At 41.0% G+C, this 14,081-nt stretch overlaps 1 protein-coding gene across 1 annotated transcript in view; it reads left to right on the forward strand.

The window, feature by feature from the left end:
• Ptcd3 (pentatricopeptide repeat domain 3) overlaps positions 1-14,081 on the forward strand; it is a 33,543-nt gene that overhangs the window by 10,577 nt on the left and 8,885 nt on the right. Inside the window, exons 7-14 of the mRNA XM_075983841.1 lie at positions 2,442-2,565; positions 4,867-4,982; positions 7,943-7,998; positions 9,215-9,302; positions 10,382-10,442; positions 10,865-10,950; positions 11,733-11,877; positions 12,740-12,790. Of these exons, the coding sequence (XP_075839956.1) occupies positions 2,442-2,565; positions 4,867-4,982; positions 7,943-7,998; positions 9,215-9,302; positions 10,382-10,442; positions 10,865-10,950; positions 11,733-11,877; positions 12,740-12,790 (727 nt within the window). The remainder of the gene's footprint in view (positions 1-2,441; positions 2,566-4,866; positions 4,983-7,942; positions 7,999-9,214; positions 9,303-10,381; positions 10,443-10,864; positions 10,951-11,732; positions 11,878-12,739; positions 12,791-14,081) is intronic.

Genomic DNA, 14,081 nt, shown 5'->3' on the forward strand with positions numbered 1-14,081 from the left:
TCCTTTTCAGGGTCCTCTAGTGGCTTCCTACATTTCCTTATAAATGTTTATCTTCATGATGTCTCTGCTCCTCTTTCTGTTTTTACAGTCTGCACTTGCTGTTTTGGTCATCCTTGCACTCTGTAAATATTGCCATGTATCTTGGCCAGGTTCCTCTTCTTGGGGCTTGAGGCTGTGCTTGTGACCCTCCCTTGTTCTGCAGTATGCAGTGTTACACTGTCTGCCACTGCAGTCCATTCCTTCTGCACAACAGTGAGCAAAATAGGTTCATCCTTTCCTCCCAGAGTCGTGAAAACACCAGCTTCGCGTCTTGCTTACAGCCACTCACTTTCCCTTTTGTTCCCCAACTCACACCCAGACCCGGCCTTCCTCCAGTCACTTCTGGTGACTGGTCAGCATGCCAACACGGTTATGTGGTAAGATCAAAACCCTGATTAAAACGATGGAAGTTGTGGACTGTTGGCTCACCTCTCTCCCTTTAAGTTTTTGGTTGACAGTGTTCATGTGCTTGGCTTTGGGGTCACTGTCACTGGAAGCCTTGCAGGGTCTCTGCCTTGGAGATAGTACCACAGGATATTGTACTAGAATGAGCTGTCTCTATCTCTGGTTTTTAGTTTGTTTGTTTTATTTTGCTGTTGGTGTGGGGGATGTTAATGATGGAATGCATGGCCTTGTGTAGGCTCCCTGCCACTACTTACACCCCTGTATAGGTTGCTTTTCCTGTTGTGACAAAATACATGACTTAATGAAGAAAAGGGTTGGTTTAGCTTAGTGTTTAAGGAAATTACAACCCATTGTGTAGGGTCCGTGTTGGCAGCAGGAGCAGCAGGCAGGTAGTCACACTGGAACTGCATGCAAGCAGGGAGCAGAAGCCTCGTGTCCCAGTGGTTAGCTCACTTTCTCTTTATATGCAATCCAGATCTTGTATGGAATGATGCTGCCCATGTTTAGGGTGGGTTTTCCCTCCTCAAGAACCTGATGTAGAAAATCCCTCCCCCAAAAACTTGACTTTTTAGAGATTATTGATTCTGTCAAGTTGACAGCATTAACTGCCACTACTGACTCTGATGTCTTAAGTACTTTGATGGAAGAGAATCCCCCTCTCCTTTGATAAAATATCAGAATCCCTAATGCCTAGCCTAGTACCTGGAGTAAAGTGGTACCTACTCCAAATATATTTGAAAAATTAGTGAATGAGCTACAATCAGATACCTTGGTGGTATTGAGTGTTCAGAGGAAAAGCAAACTCCAGGCAACAGTTTTGACTTTTAGAAACTCATGCTCTGGGGACTTTAACCAAGATGGGCAGTGAAGGAGGAACAAAAAGTTTTGGGTTTGGAGGTGTGCTAGCTGGCATTGTGTGTCAACTTGACACAAGGTAGAACCATGAGAGAGGAAGGAACCTCAGTTGAGAAAATGCCTCCCTGAGATGTGTGGCATTTTCTCAGCCCATGGTGGGTGGTGCCATCCCTGGACTGTGGTCCTGAGTTCTATTAAAAAAAAAAAAAGGTGAGCAAGTCATGTGAGGCAAGCCAGTAAACAGCACCCTCCATGGCCTCTGCATTAACTCCTGCCTTCGGGATCCTATCCTGTTTGACTTCTTCAGTGGTGAGCAGCAACATAAAAGTGTAGCCCAAATGGACCCTCTTCCTAACTTGCTTTATGTTCATGGTGTTTGTCACAGCAATAGGAGCCCCAGCTAAAACGGGGGGGGGGGGGGGGTATTGTTCTTTGTCGTTTTTCTATTTTCAAGACAGGCGCTCACCAAGTACCCTGGTTGGCCTGGAACTCAGAAGAAATCCACCTGCCTCTCCTTGCAGGGTGCTGGGTTTTAAGATGTGTTCCACCATGCCTGGCTTTATGTTTCATTGTTTTGTTTTAGAAGCAGTTTTTTTTTTTACTGGAACCAAAGTATTCAGCTTTAACCTGGGGTTGAGACCCTTGGTTGGAAATGGGGTATTCAAAGTATGGATTGGATGTTTATGACTGAATATTTTAAATTTTTCATAAAGTCAGGAGATGATTAAGTAGTCTTCTATGTTCGGGTTGAAGTTTATTGGCCTTTCTTGTTCATTTATTTGTTTTGATTTTGGTTTTTCAAGACAGGATTTTTCTGTGTAGCCTTGACTGTCCTGGAACTTGCTCTGTAGATCAGGCTGGCCTCAAATTCACAGAGCACCAAGGTTTGCCTGCCACTGCCTCTGCAGTACTGGGGTTAGAGTAAAGGCATGCACCGCCACCCATCCAGCTTCTTGTTCTTATCTGTATATTTTATTTTAATGTTCAGATGTAAGTGGTGTGTAGTAAGGAAAACAGGAACTGGAGCTGTTAATTTTTTTTTATTTTTTTATTTTTTTGGTGTGTTGGTGCTAATAGCCCCATCCTGCTGTCAACCTGTTTCCTTTGCCTGTTTGCCATCATTTATTCGTCTTATTTTCTAGTGCTTAATGCCGGAGTCCTTTGAGCCTCAGATTGAAGATGTGAGTGAAGCCGCCCTGAGGGAACGGATCAGACTAAGGAAAGTCAAGGCTTCTGTGGACCTCTTTGATCAACTCTTACAAGCAGGTGACTCCCCTCAGTCAGAGCCCCTCTTGGAACACAGGGCCGTTTGATAGGATCCAAGTAGTATTAAGTAAAAATGACCAATAGTGTTTACTTTGCTTGATGGTGTTGTTTCTGTTTTAAGTGGTGTGATATACATAATTCATTTTCTGCTCCAGCTTCATACTGAAGCTGTAAGTGAAGCAGAACTGAAGGCTCATCCTTTTGTTTTTGTCCTGTGCACTGGTAAAGAAAGTACATGTTGATGATTATTCCTTGGCCTCCTTTTTTTTAACATTAGGTGTGAGAAGACATGGCCAAATAAATCAGAAATATGCTGGGTGGTGGTAACGCACACCATTAATCCCAGCACTTGGGAGGCAGAGGCAGGACAGCCAGGGCTACACAGAGAAACCCTGTCTTGAAAAAACAAAACAAAAGCCAGAAATATTTTAAGTTTTGTGTGAATTTTGTTTACGTGTATTATCTGTGCATCATATGTGGGCCTGGTGCCTGCGGAGACCAGAAGAGGGCATCAGATCCTCAGTAACTGGAGTTATAGATGGATATTTTGCCACCATTTTGGGTCCTGGGAATCAAACCAGGTCCTGTGGAAGAGCAGCAAGTGCTCTTAACTGCTGAGCCATCTCTTCAGCCCCAGAGGAGTATTTTAAAAGAAAGATTGTTCAACTGGGATCAGAGACTTGGATATTGATGTGATTCTGCCTCACTTAGTAACCTAGATAAAGGCTATGCAATGTTTCCCAAGTGTCTAACATCATGTTGTGCTTTGAGTTAGATGTGGGGAACTCTTGGTTTTTTGAGATAAGGTTTCTCTGTGTGTCTCTGACTATCCTGGAACTCACTCTGTAGACCAGACTGGCCTTGAACTCAGAGATCTGCCTGCTTCTGCTTCCATGAGTGTTGGGATAAAAGGCATGCACCACTATTGCCTGGCTAGATCTGAAGAACTTTATAGGAAATACAATTCTAGATATTGTGGCTGGTAAGCTACAGTGAATGTACATGTGGTCACCTCAGAGGGACCATTATCATTAAATTTTAGGAGTCTAGAATACTGTTTAATGAATTAGAATAGAAGAAATAAAAACATGGGAAATCATTGAAAATGCCATTTGAACCCAAAACATTTTCTCATACCCTTCAGGAATTTAGGTGTCTGACACCTGAAAGACGACAGCAGATAGTATGTTGGTGAGGTTTTTCTGCTTTCCGGGTGTGAGCAGTGCTTGGCAGGAATCTGGATTGCGCTCCTCAGGGATAGTGGTATAGGTGTGTGCAGCCCCTCAGTAAATTCTTTTGGGGTTTTTGAGGAGGCAGGGTGTCATGTGGCTTAAACTGGTCTTAAACACTTTTTGGTCAAGGATGGCCTTGAACTCCTTCCTCCTCTGTCTAAAATGCTGGGTTATAGGTCTGGGCAATTATACCAAGCTTAATAAATTGGGCCTTTAACCTTTTAAAAAAATACTTCTTTTTGAAAAAAGATTATATTTATATATTTTTTTGTGTGTATGGGTGTTTTTCCTCCATATATGTAAGTATGGTTGTCATGTGCTTGCCTGCTATTTGTGGAGGTCAGAAGAGACTATTCACTCCCTTGGAACTGAAGTCATGCTTGTGGTCCACCATATGGGGGGGTCAAAGTTCAGGTCCTCTGCAAGAGCAAAAATGCTCCAGGCTGCTGAGCCATCTCTCCAGACTCCTCTTTTCTTTCCTTTGTACTTTTCTCTGTAAAATGAGTGCTGACATGGGAGTCGTTTTGAGCAGTGGGTTTTTGGTGGGTTTTGTTGTGGATTTTTGAGGTGCTGGGAGTCAAATAAGTGGTTTTTAAGATGATTGTGATTCTTCATTTATGCTAGTCATTCTTAGTACAGTTTTACTGAGGGCCTGAATCCAATTGGGATAATTGTTTTTGTATATTCAGTGGATCTGTCTAAGGGAATTAAGTGGAAATTGACCTGGACCTGCAGGTCATTCTTCAGTGACAGGTTCCAGAGAGGAAAAGCCAAGGGGTCAGAAAGCAGAAGATACCAAAACTGGGGTCAAAAGGTCTCACACAAGCTTTGTCTTATGGCAAACAAGTTTATTAATAAACAGCATCTTACATGCAGTTTGCAGGGGGACAGTGGGGCAGAGTCACCAGAAAGCCATCATGGTTAATTGGTAACGTGGTAGGAGGGATTAAGTATGTAGCCAAATAAGCCACCATTAATAGGAAAAAAATGAAGAATTTTATCTAACAGGCTTTCTTTGGCTCTTGGATGTTTGAAGGTTTCTTTTTTTTTTTTTTCCTCCTAACCACAGGAACCACAGTCTCTCTTGAAACAACTAATAGTCTCTTGGATTTATTGTGCTACTATGGTGACCAAGAGCCCCCAGCTGACTATCCATTTCAACAAACTGAGCACACGGAAAACTTGGTAAAAAAAAAAAATGGCTTTTTGTTTCTAAAATAATGTTTTCTCAAAATGGGCCAGGGAAGCTGGGTGTGGTGGCTCACGCCTTTAATCCCAGCACTCGGGAGGCTGAGGCAGGCGGATCTCTGTGAGTTCAAGGCCAGCCTGGTCTACAAGAGCTAGTTCCAGGACAGGAACCAAAAAGCTACGGAGAAACCCTGTCTCAAAAATAAAAAAAATAAATAAAAATAAAAAATAAAAATGGGCCAGGGTTCTGTGCCATGTGTCAGAGTGGTAAAGCGTCTATACTGAGAGGGCAAAGTAGCCTTCAGTAAGCAGTGATTGATGAAGGAAGGCACATATGAACATTGGTTTGTATTCATTTTTAATCAGTGTATATTATACAAAAATGATGTGTTTTATTATGACATTTCATTGATATATACACTGTATTTTAATAATACTCCCTCCCTCTTACCCTCTCACCTTTCCCAGTGGTCTCTTTCATTTTCCCAAATAGCTCCCCTTCTACTTTGTTCGTATGAGGAAAAAACAAGCAACGTCTGCTTTTCTGACTATATATAATCTCTAGTTCTACCCATTTTTCTACAAATGACAGAATTTTGATCTTTATGGCTGAATATGTGCCACACAATTTGGGGGGAGGTGAACGTGGGGTTCTACACATACCAGATAAGTACTGAATTGTGGAACCTTTTCTCCAGCGCCTCCCCCCTTTTGTTTGTTTGTTTTTGAGATAAGGATCTTGCTAACTTGCTTGGACTATTCTCTTTTTTGTTGTTGTTTTTTGTTTGTTTTTTGAGACAGGGTTTTTCTCTAGGTTTTTGGACTTTGTCCTGAACTCACAGAGATCCACCTGTCTCTGCCTCCTGAGTGCTGGGATTAAAGGCCCCACCACTGCTCGACTGGACTGCCCCTTAAATTCATATTCTGCATGCATCAGCCTCCTAAGTACCTGGGATGCAGGCACCACCGTTAGCTCTAGCTACACATAGCTGGGAGTGGTGCACACACATTTAATCCCAGCATAGAGGCAGAGGCTGGTAAATCTCTGCATTTGAGGCCAACCTGTTCTGCATGGTGAATAAGGCCCAGCATAGTCAGTGCTACAGTTCAGCTATTGTAAATGGGGCCATAGTAAGTATAAGTGTGCAGGTATCTTTACAGTATGTAGTTTTTCGGGCATATACATGCATTGTGGAATGGCATAGCTGGATTGGATGCTGTTCTGAGGAAATTTCATGTGGATTTCCATAGCAGCTTTACTAGTTTTGTGTCCCCAACAGCCGTGAGTATTTAAGGATTCCTTTTATCCTGCAGCCTCACCAACATTTGTGGCTAAGGTGAGGTAGAATCTCAGTATAGTTTTGATTTGTGTTTTCTTAATGAAACAATTACGTTAATTTTATTCTACTTAGCAATAGTTTTTCTTCATTACTATATACTCAGGCAAAGTTTTGGTCAGGAACATTTGATCCAGTCCTCTGTCACTATGGTGACTTTGTGTTGGGTAATGATCAAGGAAAGATTCTGTATTTTGTCACTGGTTACCCTTTGCCCAAAAGTTGTACATAAAGGGCCAGTGAGATAGTTGAGCAGGTAAAGGTACTACTACACAGGCCTGAGAACCCCGAGTTTGGTACCTGGAGCCATTGTAAAGATGCTACGAAAGAGCCAACTAGTTCCTTCTGTGTGCTATAGCATTTGCAGGTCCATACTGAACACGATGGATTTTTAAAATTTATACAGATGTGGGCAGAGGAGGGAGCATGCTGGGCTTAAGCCAAGTGTTGCCTGTAGATGGAATAGTAACAGTCAAGTTTGAGGATTTTATTTCTAGAAATAGATTTCAAGGGATCCTTTGTATCCGGTATACAGAGGTGTGTATGAAGTATTTTTCTAAACTGGTATGGATTTATGCCTGTATGTGCAAAGATCCTGAAAACAGTGTAGATAGCCAATAGCAGGTGATGATGGTGAAGCTGTTGAGCTGTCAGGATAGCCCTGGTGGTATGGAATGATTCATCCTAGAAGGAAGAGGTTACTGAGCATCCATAATTAAAAATCCCCAATCCAAATTTTATAACTGAAACGCTCCAAAATATGAACTTTTTGACTATCTACTAAATGGGAACTTCCCGCCTGGCCTTATATGATTTCAGTCTTTCAAAACTTCTTCATTTTGTATGTATTTGGAGAATAAATTTCATGTTTAGTCTATTACACTCTTTTGGATAAGGGGTTCAATTTTTGTTATTTTTCTAAAAAAACATTTTTTCATTTGCAGACAATAAAAATATTTTAAAAGTATTTCTCAGTAATGATATTATGGATTGTTTCTGTTCTTCATCCTGTGGGTAACTTCCCTACATAGTAACTAGTGTTGTAAAGTGCTCAGGCAGTGAGCAAGTCATGTCTTCTGAGCCCTGCCAGACTGGCCCCCTGTTCCCAGCCTTGCTCCTGAAATAGTTGGCTGCCTACAGAACTAACCCTGGCTTCTGCAAATGCCAGTCAGGCCTCTATGTCTGCCTCATCCCTGACACTTGGTTTATAAGTAAGGGCAGAATTCTAGTGTTAAAGGTCTACTATTAGACATTAATGGCAGTATCTCTTGATTTTACCCCATGTGTGCAGTATTGTTCTGAGTTGAGCCAGTGTTGGGTTCCGTAGAAGTAGATTGCACTTTGTTTTCTTTTCTGCTTTTTACCCCTAGGCAGGCCGCAGAGGGCATTGTCTTTGTCCTGTCTCTAGATGATCTCTTGTTTAAGAGCTGACTTTGCTTTCCTCTGTGTTCACTGATTTCACACTGAAGGAATTCGCTGTGGGTGGGAGCATTTTCTTCTGTTTCTTGTTGCCTTTTGCTGATTATTTCCCTTATCTTTCTAAATTTTCTTTGCTTTTTTGATTTTTCTTAAGTAGTCCACTAGCAAATATTGTCTTACCTTTTATTTCATTCATTCTAGGAAGAGGCTACAGAGGAAAGTAATCAGACATCCAAGATGAAGACTATTCCTTGGAAGTATGTTACTCGTTGAGAATCTTATATTTTGGGGATTTTACAGTCCTCTGGAGTAGCAATCCTGAAATGTTCTAAATAAATTTTCCCCCTTCATTTGACAGATGTATTCTACAATCTGTCTTTATATTTTAGACCTTTTGTCTTTTCTGTGTATCTGTGTGTGTCGGGGTTTCTCTGCAGTTTTTGGCTGTCCTGGAGCTCACTATGTAGAACAAGCTAACCTTAACTCAGAGATCCTTATGCCTCTTGAATGGTAGGATTAAAAGTGTGTGCTACTTCACCTGGCTTATTAGTTATTGTTATATTCAGGATTCCACCTACATAGCCCAGGCTAGCCTCAAACACAGACCATCCCTGCTTCTGCTCCCAAGGCCTGGTATAACAAGTATACAACATCACTTCTGGCTTAGACTTGTAAGAGTGTTAACTCCTGCCACCATACATAACCCATTTAGGGTTTGACCTGGTTGTCCTTTTTGTTTTCCCTCTGTTTTAGTTTCATTAATAGTGCTGCCTTGAGATGTAGATGCCTAATTCTGATAGCGTTTGTGTATTTTCGTGAATGAGAAATAGTTTGAAGAAAGAGTAAATAATACTCATGGAGTGCGTAAGATAAAAATAAGTACTCTGCGTGGATGTATAGAAAAGACAGCTACTGTTAATACCAGAAATTGAGATCCGGAGAGATGGCTCCGTAGACCATTTCCTGTTCTCTAAGATGGCTTGAGTTCCGTTCCCAACACCTATAGTTCCAGCTCTGGGCGGTCTGACCTCTGTGGGCACTAGCACATGTGACACAAATTGAAACAGATGACACGCACATGGACTTGGCTTATATTATAGTTCTGTCTGGTTTCTTTAGATTAGATTAGGAAATATAAAGTTGAGTATAAAGGAAAATGTATATAAAGTGTATCATTTTCTTTTTCTCTAGTGGAGGTGCAAAATCGTTCGCATTCGAGTCATGCTTGCCTTGGGAATTCTGTATCAGGATACAAGAAGTGGGGTGGGGAACAGAAGAGATCCTGCACTGTGTATCTTGTCTGCAGAGTTTTTCTTTACCTGGGGACCATGAGCTCTGCAGACCTTTGACCCTCCATTTTTGAGATAATCCTGCCACACTCTTCTGGGTGGTACAATGGTTATGAAGAAAATGGTGGCAGTTACTACTAGTTTTCCCAATGCCTCTAGTTCATGTTCATTCTGTTGTTTCTAGAACACAAAACAATGCTGAGAGAGTCTTTGCTCTAATGCCAGAGAAGAATGCACACTCCTACTGCACAATGATCCGAGGGATGGTAAAGGTACCTTCCATTATTTATTTTCATCTTGAAGGTCTATTGAGTTGGTGATTCTTTTCCACTCTTATACTAACATGGTTGGGAGATGCCTGGGATCCTGAGTGTATGTATAATGTGATTTTTGGGGTGGAGTCGGTTCTAAACAGGGTGTCTGTTTGCTTCATACAACTTTTATACACATAACTTGAAAATAGTTTTGCTTAGACAGGGTCTCAGTATATGACCCTGACTGGCTGGGTTGCTATGCAGACAAGGCGTAAATTCACAGCAATATGTCTGCCTCTGCCTTGTCTTAAAAGGTGCTTCAATACCAAACAAAATCTCTTTTCTTTTCCCACTCTCCTTCCTGCCTGTCTTTCTTTTTTTGAGAGACAGACTTTCTGAAATTGCCCAGGCTGGCCTCAGACTCAACAATTCTTTCCATCCTATCTCCAGAGTAATTGGGATCATGGGCCTATACTACAGGACTTAGCATAATCATTTTATGTAATATCTTTGTGAGTCTAGAGTCTATGCTGTTTGTAGCCTGTTAAATGAGGTTCTATTTATGGGACTCAAAATTTTTGAGCTTCTCAGCATCTCAGATTTTGGATTAGGGTTGAACAAGCTTTATTAAAGTTTTTATTTATGCGTGTATGCTTCTATGTCTTGTGTTATATAGGAATGTGTATATATGCTTGTGCGCATGCATGTACACACACTTTCATTGTATGCCTGCAGTTGATAGTAGACGGTGTGGATCCCTTGGAACCAGTTAACTACAGGCATGGGTGTGGGATTTAGAACTCTGGTTCTTGTGATGAGCACGCTTAAAGGCTGAGTTACCGCTTCCTCTTGAAGATCAGATGGTTGGAAGCTTTCCTGTATGTTCTGAGATGTCTTAGTGTTAGTTGTGAGTTGTCTAACATGCTCTTGCCTCACCCTCAGTGTCATCCTTGAAAATGTCTCTAAAGCATTGCTAGTGTACCCAGAAGATCCCTACTGCACTAGGATGCAAGCCTCCTGAGAATTGGAGGCTCCTGTTTAGTGTATTCACGTTCCCTGCTGGGAAGATTTTGATGATGTTGTTTTTCTCTCTCCAGTACCGAGCTTATGCACAGGCATTGAACTTGTATACTGAGTTATTAAATAACAGACTTCGTGGTGAGTTTGGGACTCCCCTCTCGCTGTGTCTTCCTCTATGACTATGGTTTTCAACCTTCCTAATGCTGTGACCCCTTAATACAGTTCCTTATGTTGTTGTGACCCCCCCAACCATAGAATTATTTTGTTGCTACTTCATAACTATAATTTTGCTACTGTTGAGACTCCTAATGTAAATATTGGATATCTGATATGCACCTACAGGTTGAGAAACAATACTCTAACAAGAATCGGTGGGATTTTTGAATTTTGTCTTGGTCATTGACCCACAGTTGTTGTTTGGGGAGCTGTTTGACTTTTGCTGCCACACTAGTGATTAAGATGGGATTAGAGATCTGGTTCTATGACCATTTTCTTTTCACTTCATCTGTTTTGAAGTAAATTTCCAACCTCAAGTTTTGTTAAGGTACTTTCTTTTACAGCTGATGTGTACACCTTCAATGCACTGATTGAAGCAAAGATGTTTATGCCTGATGAGAAATTTGAGGACAAATGGAATAACATACTGGTAAGGAAACACCTTCATTGTCTTTCTGTCCCTTTGACTAAGAAATACTAATTTAGCATTTCTGTGGCTGTCCCTTGCTTAAGAAGCCTCTCTATTGTGGGTTTCGAGGAGGATACTGATTGATCTCTGACTCCATAGGCCTCTCTGTTGTGGGGAGGAATACTGATTTGTCAGTGGCTACATAGATAGGATGCAGGAAGAGTTGGGACACTTAATGTCTAATTGATTTTATTGTTAGGTGCAAAGGTACATACCTACCTGTTGTAGAATTCTAACCAGGGAAGTTAAATTAAAATCACTGGAGAGATTTTGTCAAAACGTAGAAATAGAATGTGTTTTTATGGTCACCATGGTCGCTTTTTATTTTAGTCTCAGGTTGGTGGAAGACTGCAAATCCCCTGTGGTGCATGATAGGATTTGGAGAGACAGACACGTTGACCTATGACAGTGTTCAGAGGCTTTCTAGAAGATGAGATCCCTGGCAGGCAGTTTTTTGTCAGCTTTTGGTTTTGCTGGTTTTCTTTCAGAAAGGGTCTCACCATCTAGCCTTTACTAGCCTGGAGCTTGATATGTAAGCCAGGCTGGCTTTGAACTCAGAGATCCCTTGCCTCTGAATCTCAAGTGCTGGGCTACCAAACCAGGCTGTTTGTTTTTTAAAGCAGATAATTATTAAATTAAGGGTATAGTTAATTTGTTTCATATGTGGCCACAGAATTAAATTCTCTGTGCTTTGGCAGATTATGCTGGAGTAAAAAAAATTTTCCTGTTTTGGATTCGCCCAGGATCTGCTGAAACATATGGTCGCACAGAAGGTGAAACCGAACCTGCAGACTTTCAATGCCATGCTGAAGAGTCTCCGGAAGTTTTACTTGCTTGGAAGGCTGCCGGCTTTACAGACATTACGTGAAATGAAACACATTGGAATAGGTAAGGGTACATCCTGGGTCCTCACTGAAGATGAGGTGAGCTGGCGTCTGGTCTCAGCCACAAAAGCAGGAAGTGTCTTTACCTTTACCATTACTTTCCTGTTAGGGTTTCTTTGTGGCAGGTGTAATTTCATGTGCAGTTGCTCCTTTTTGTCTTGGCATTCAACTCAGATAAAAATGTCTGATAAAATCATTGTAAATATGTATATACTGGTTTTTGAACATTCCTAAACAATACAAGACATTGTTTGCATAACATTTGTGGCACAGCAGATGTTACTGGAGACCTAAAATGCTTTGACGTGCACATCAGGATGTGTATGAGTCATTTTATATGAGCATCTGAATAGCCGGGCATCAGGGGTCCTGGATACCAAGGGTCCCATGCATACCAAGTGATAACTGTCTGATAGATGATGCCTTCTATTTCATATTTTTTTTACAGTAAATACAATGTTACTTTAACACTTGAAAGACTTTTTTGTAGTTCTCTTGACTTTAAAGGGAATTGATGACTTTGTTAGCCAGTTTTAAATTCCAGGATATTTTTCTAGCATAATTAGGTATTCCAGCTCTAATTATGTGCTACTATATAGTAGATGCTTCAGTAATTGCTTAGTTTAAGATCCGTTGGGCATTGACTGACTTCGTGGTGCTTTGCTGTTGTCAGTAATAAATCGCTCGTATGGATAGTAACAAAGTGTTGTCTTTAGGGTGACTTCACCTTTTTGTGGGACAAGCTAAGAATGTCTTCAAAGGAATAGAAATATCTTTTGCTTAAATGTTACCACTGTGCTTCAACTTTATTTTAGATAACTGTTATTATTTATTTCTCTTTTTTTCTCTCTACTTGGTAATTTGAGAGCCCTCACTTGCAACATACCATCATATTATTCATCTCTTTTATCAGCGAGGTATGTATAACTTTACATTATTTTGATTTATATGAAAGTCATTTCTTTTGAGTTTTATGTAATTGTTGTAGTACTTGCTCCTTAAATGAATTAAGAATAGAGCCTGGAAAGGAAAGATGGCTCAGTGGCTGAGAAAAGAACACTGTTCTTTGAGAGAACAGTTCAGTTCCCAGCATCCATCCACATGGTGCCTTGTAATCATCTCTAATTCCAGTCCTTGGGGATCGATGCTTCTTCAGACCTCCAAGGGCAGAAGCATAAGCGTACATACAAACAAAACTCCATACACAGCTGGGCCTGGTGGCGCACGCCTTTAATCCAACACTTATGAGATCTCAGTGAGTTCAATGCCAGCCTGGTCTACATAGAGAAACCCTGTCTTGAAAAACAAACAACAAGCATACACATAAAAAAATTTTAAAAATAGAGAATTCAGCCCTGCGTGGTGCTGGATACCTACAGTCCTGGTGCCAGCACTTAGGAGACCGAAGCAGAAGAGTCAAGGTTGGAGGCCGTCAAGACAGTTATTTCCCAAAAAGATTAGTTTGAACAAAAGGTTAGTCTTTAGAGTAGAACCCTTGATTGTGACTAAATGCAAACTGGAGAGGGCTGTAAAGTGTATTTTAGTTGCTTGCTTTTTCTCTTTTGTTCCCTTTGTCTTTGATCTTCTGTTTTTTTGTGGGGCCCACCACCCAGCTCCCAAATGAATCACACATGGAAGCTTATTCCGGTGTTTTAGATAGGCACAGTAACACAGCTTCGCATGTGCTCAGTGTAATAACTTAGTAATCACGTATGGGTAGTTTCAGTATATTAAAGAAAATGTGACATTAGGGTTCAGCAACTACATTCTTTTTCTTTGTGGGTTCCAAGAATCAAACTCCATCATCAGGATTGGCAGCAATTTTATGTAACACTGAGCCGTCTTACCCCCCACAAATTACCCGCTCTTATTCTGCCATCCACACTCCTGTCATTCTTCATACAGTGGTTCCCCTCTACTTTCACATGTCATATAAAAACAGAAGCATCTGCATAATCTGGGTTTTATGTGAAAAAGGAATGTAAGAGTTGTCTGACTTATTTTGTTTAATAGAGTGATCTCCAATTCTGTTCTCCTGCAAATTGAATCTGTTTCTCTTAAATGGAACTCCATCATATTTTCTAGACCTCATGTCATTTGTGTGTAATAATTTGAAAAATCAAAGCAATCAGATCAGATAGATGTTGGGCCAGCATATGATATATGAGTGTCAGAAAAAGGGAGCGAGAGACCCTAGGAAGATAGGTC

Source organism: Microtus pennsylvanicus, chromosome 8, assembly GCF_037038515.1.
Source record: "Microtus pennsylvanicus isolate mMicPen1 chromosome 8, mMicPen1.hap1, whole genome shotgun sequence".
Classification (NCBI taxonomy): domain Eukaryota; kingdom Metazoa; phylum Chordata; class Mammalia; order Rodentia; family Cricetidae; genus Microtus; species Microtus pennsylvanicus.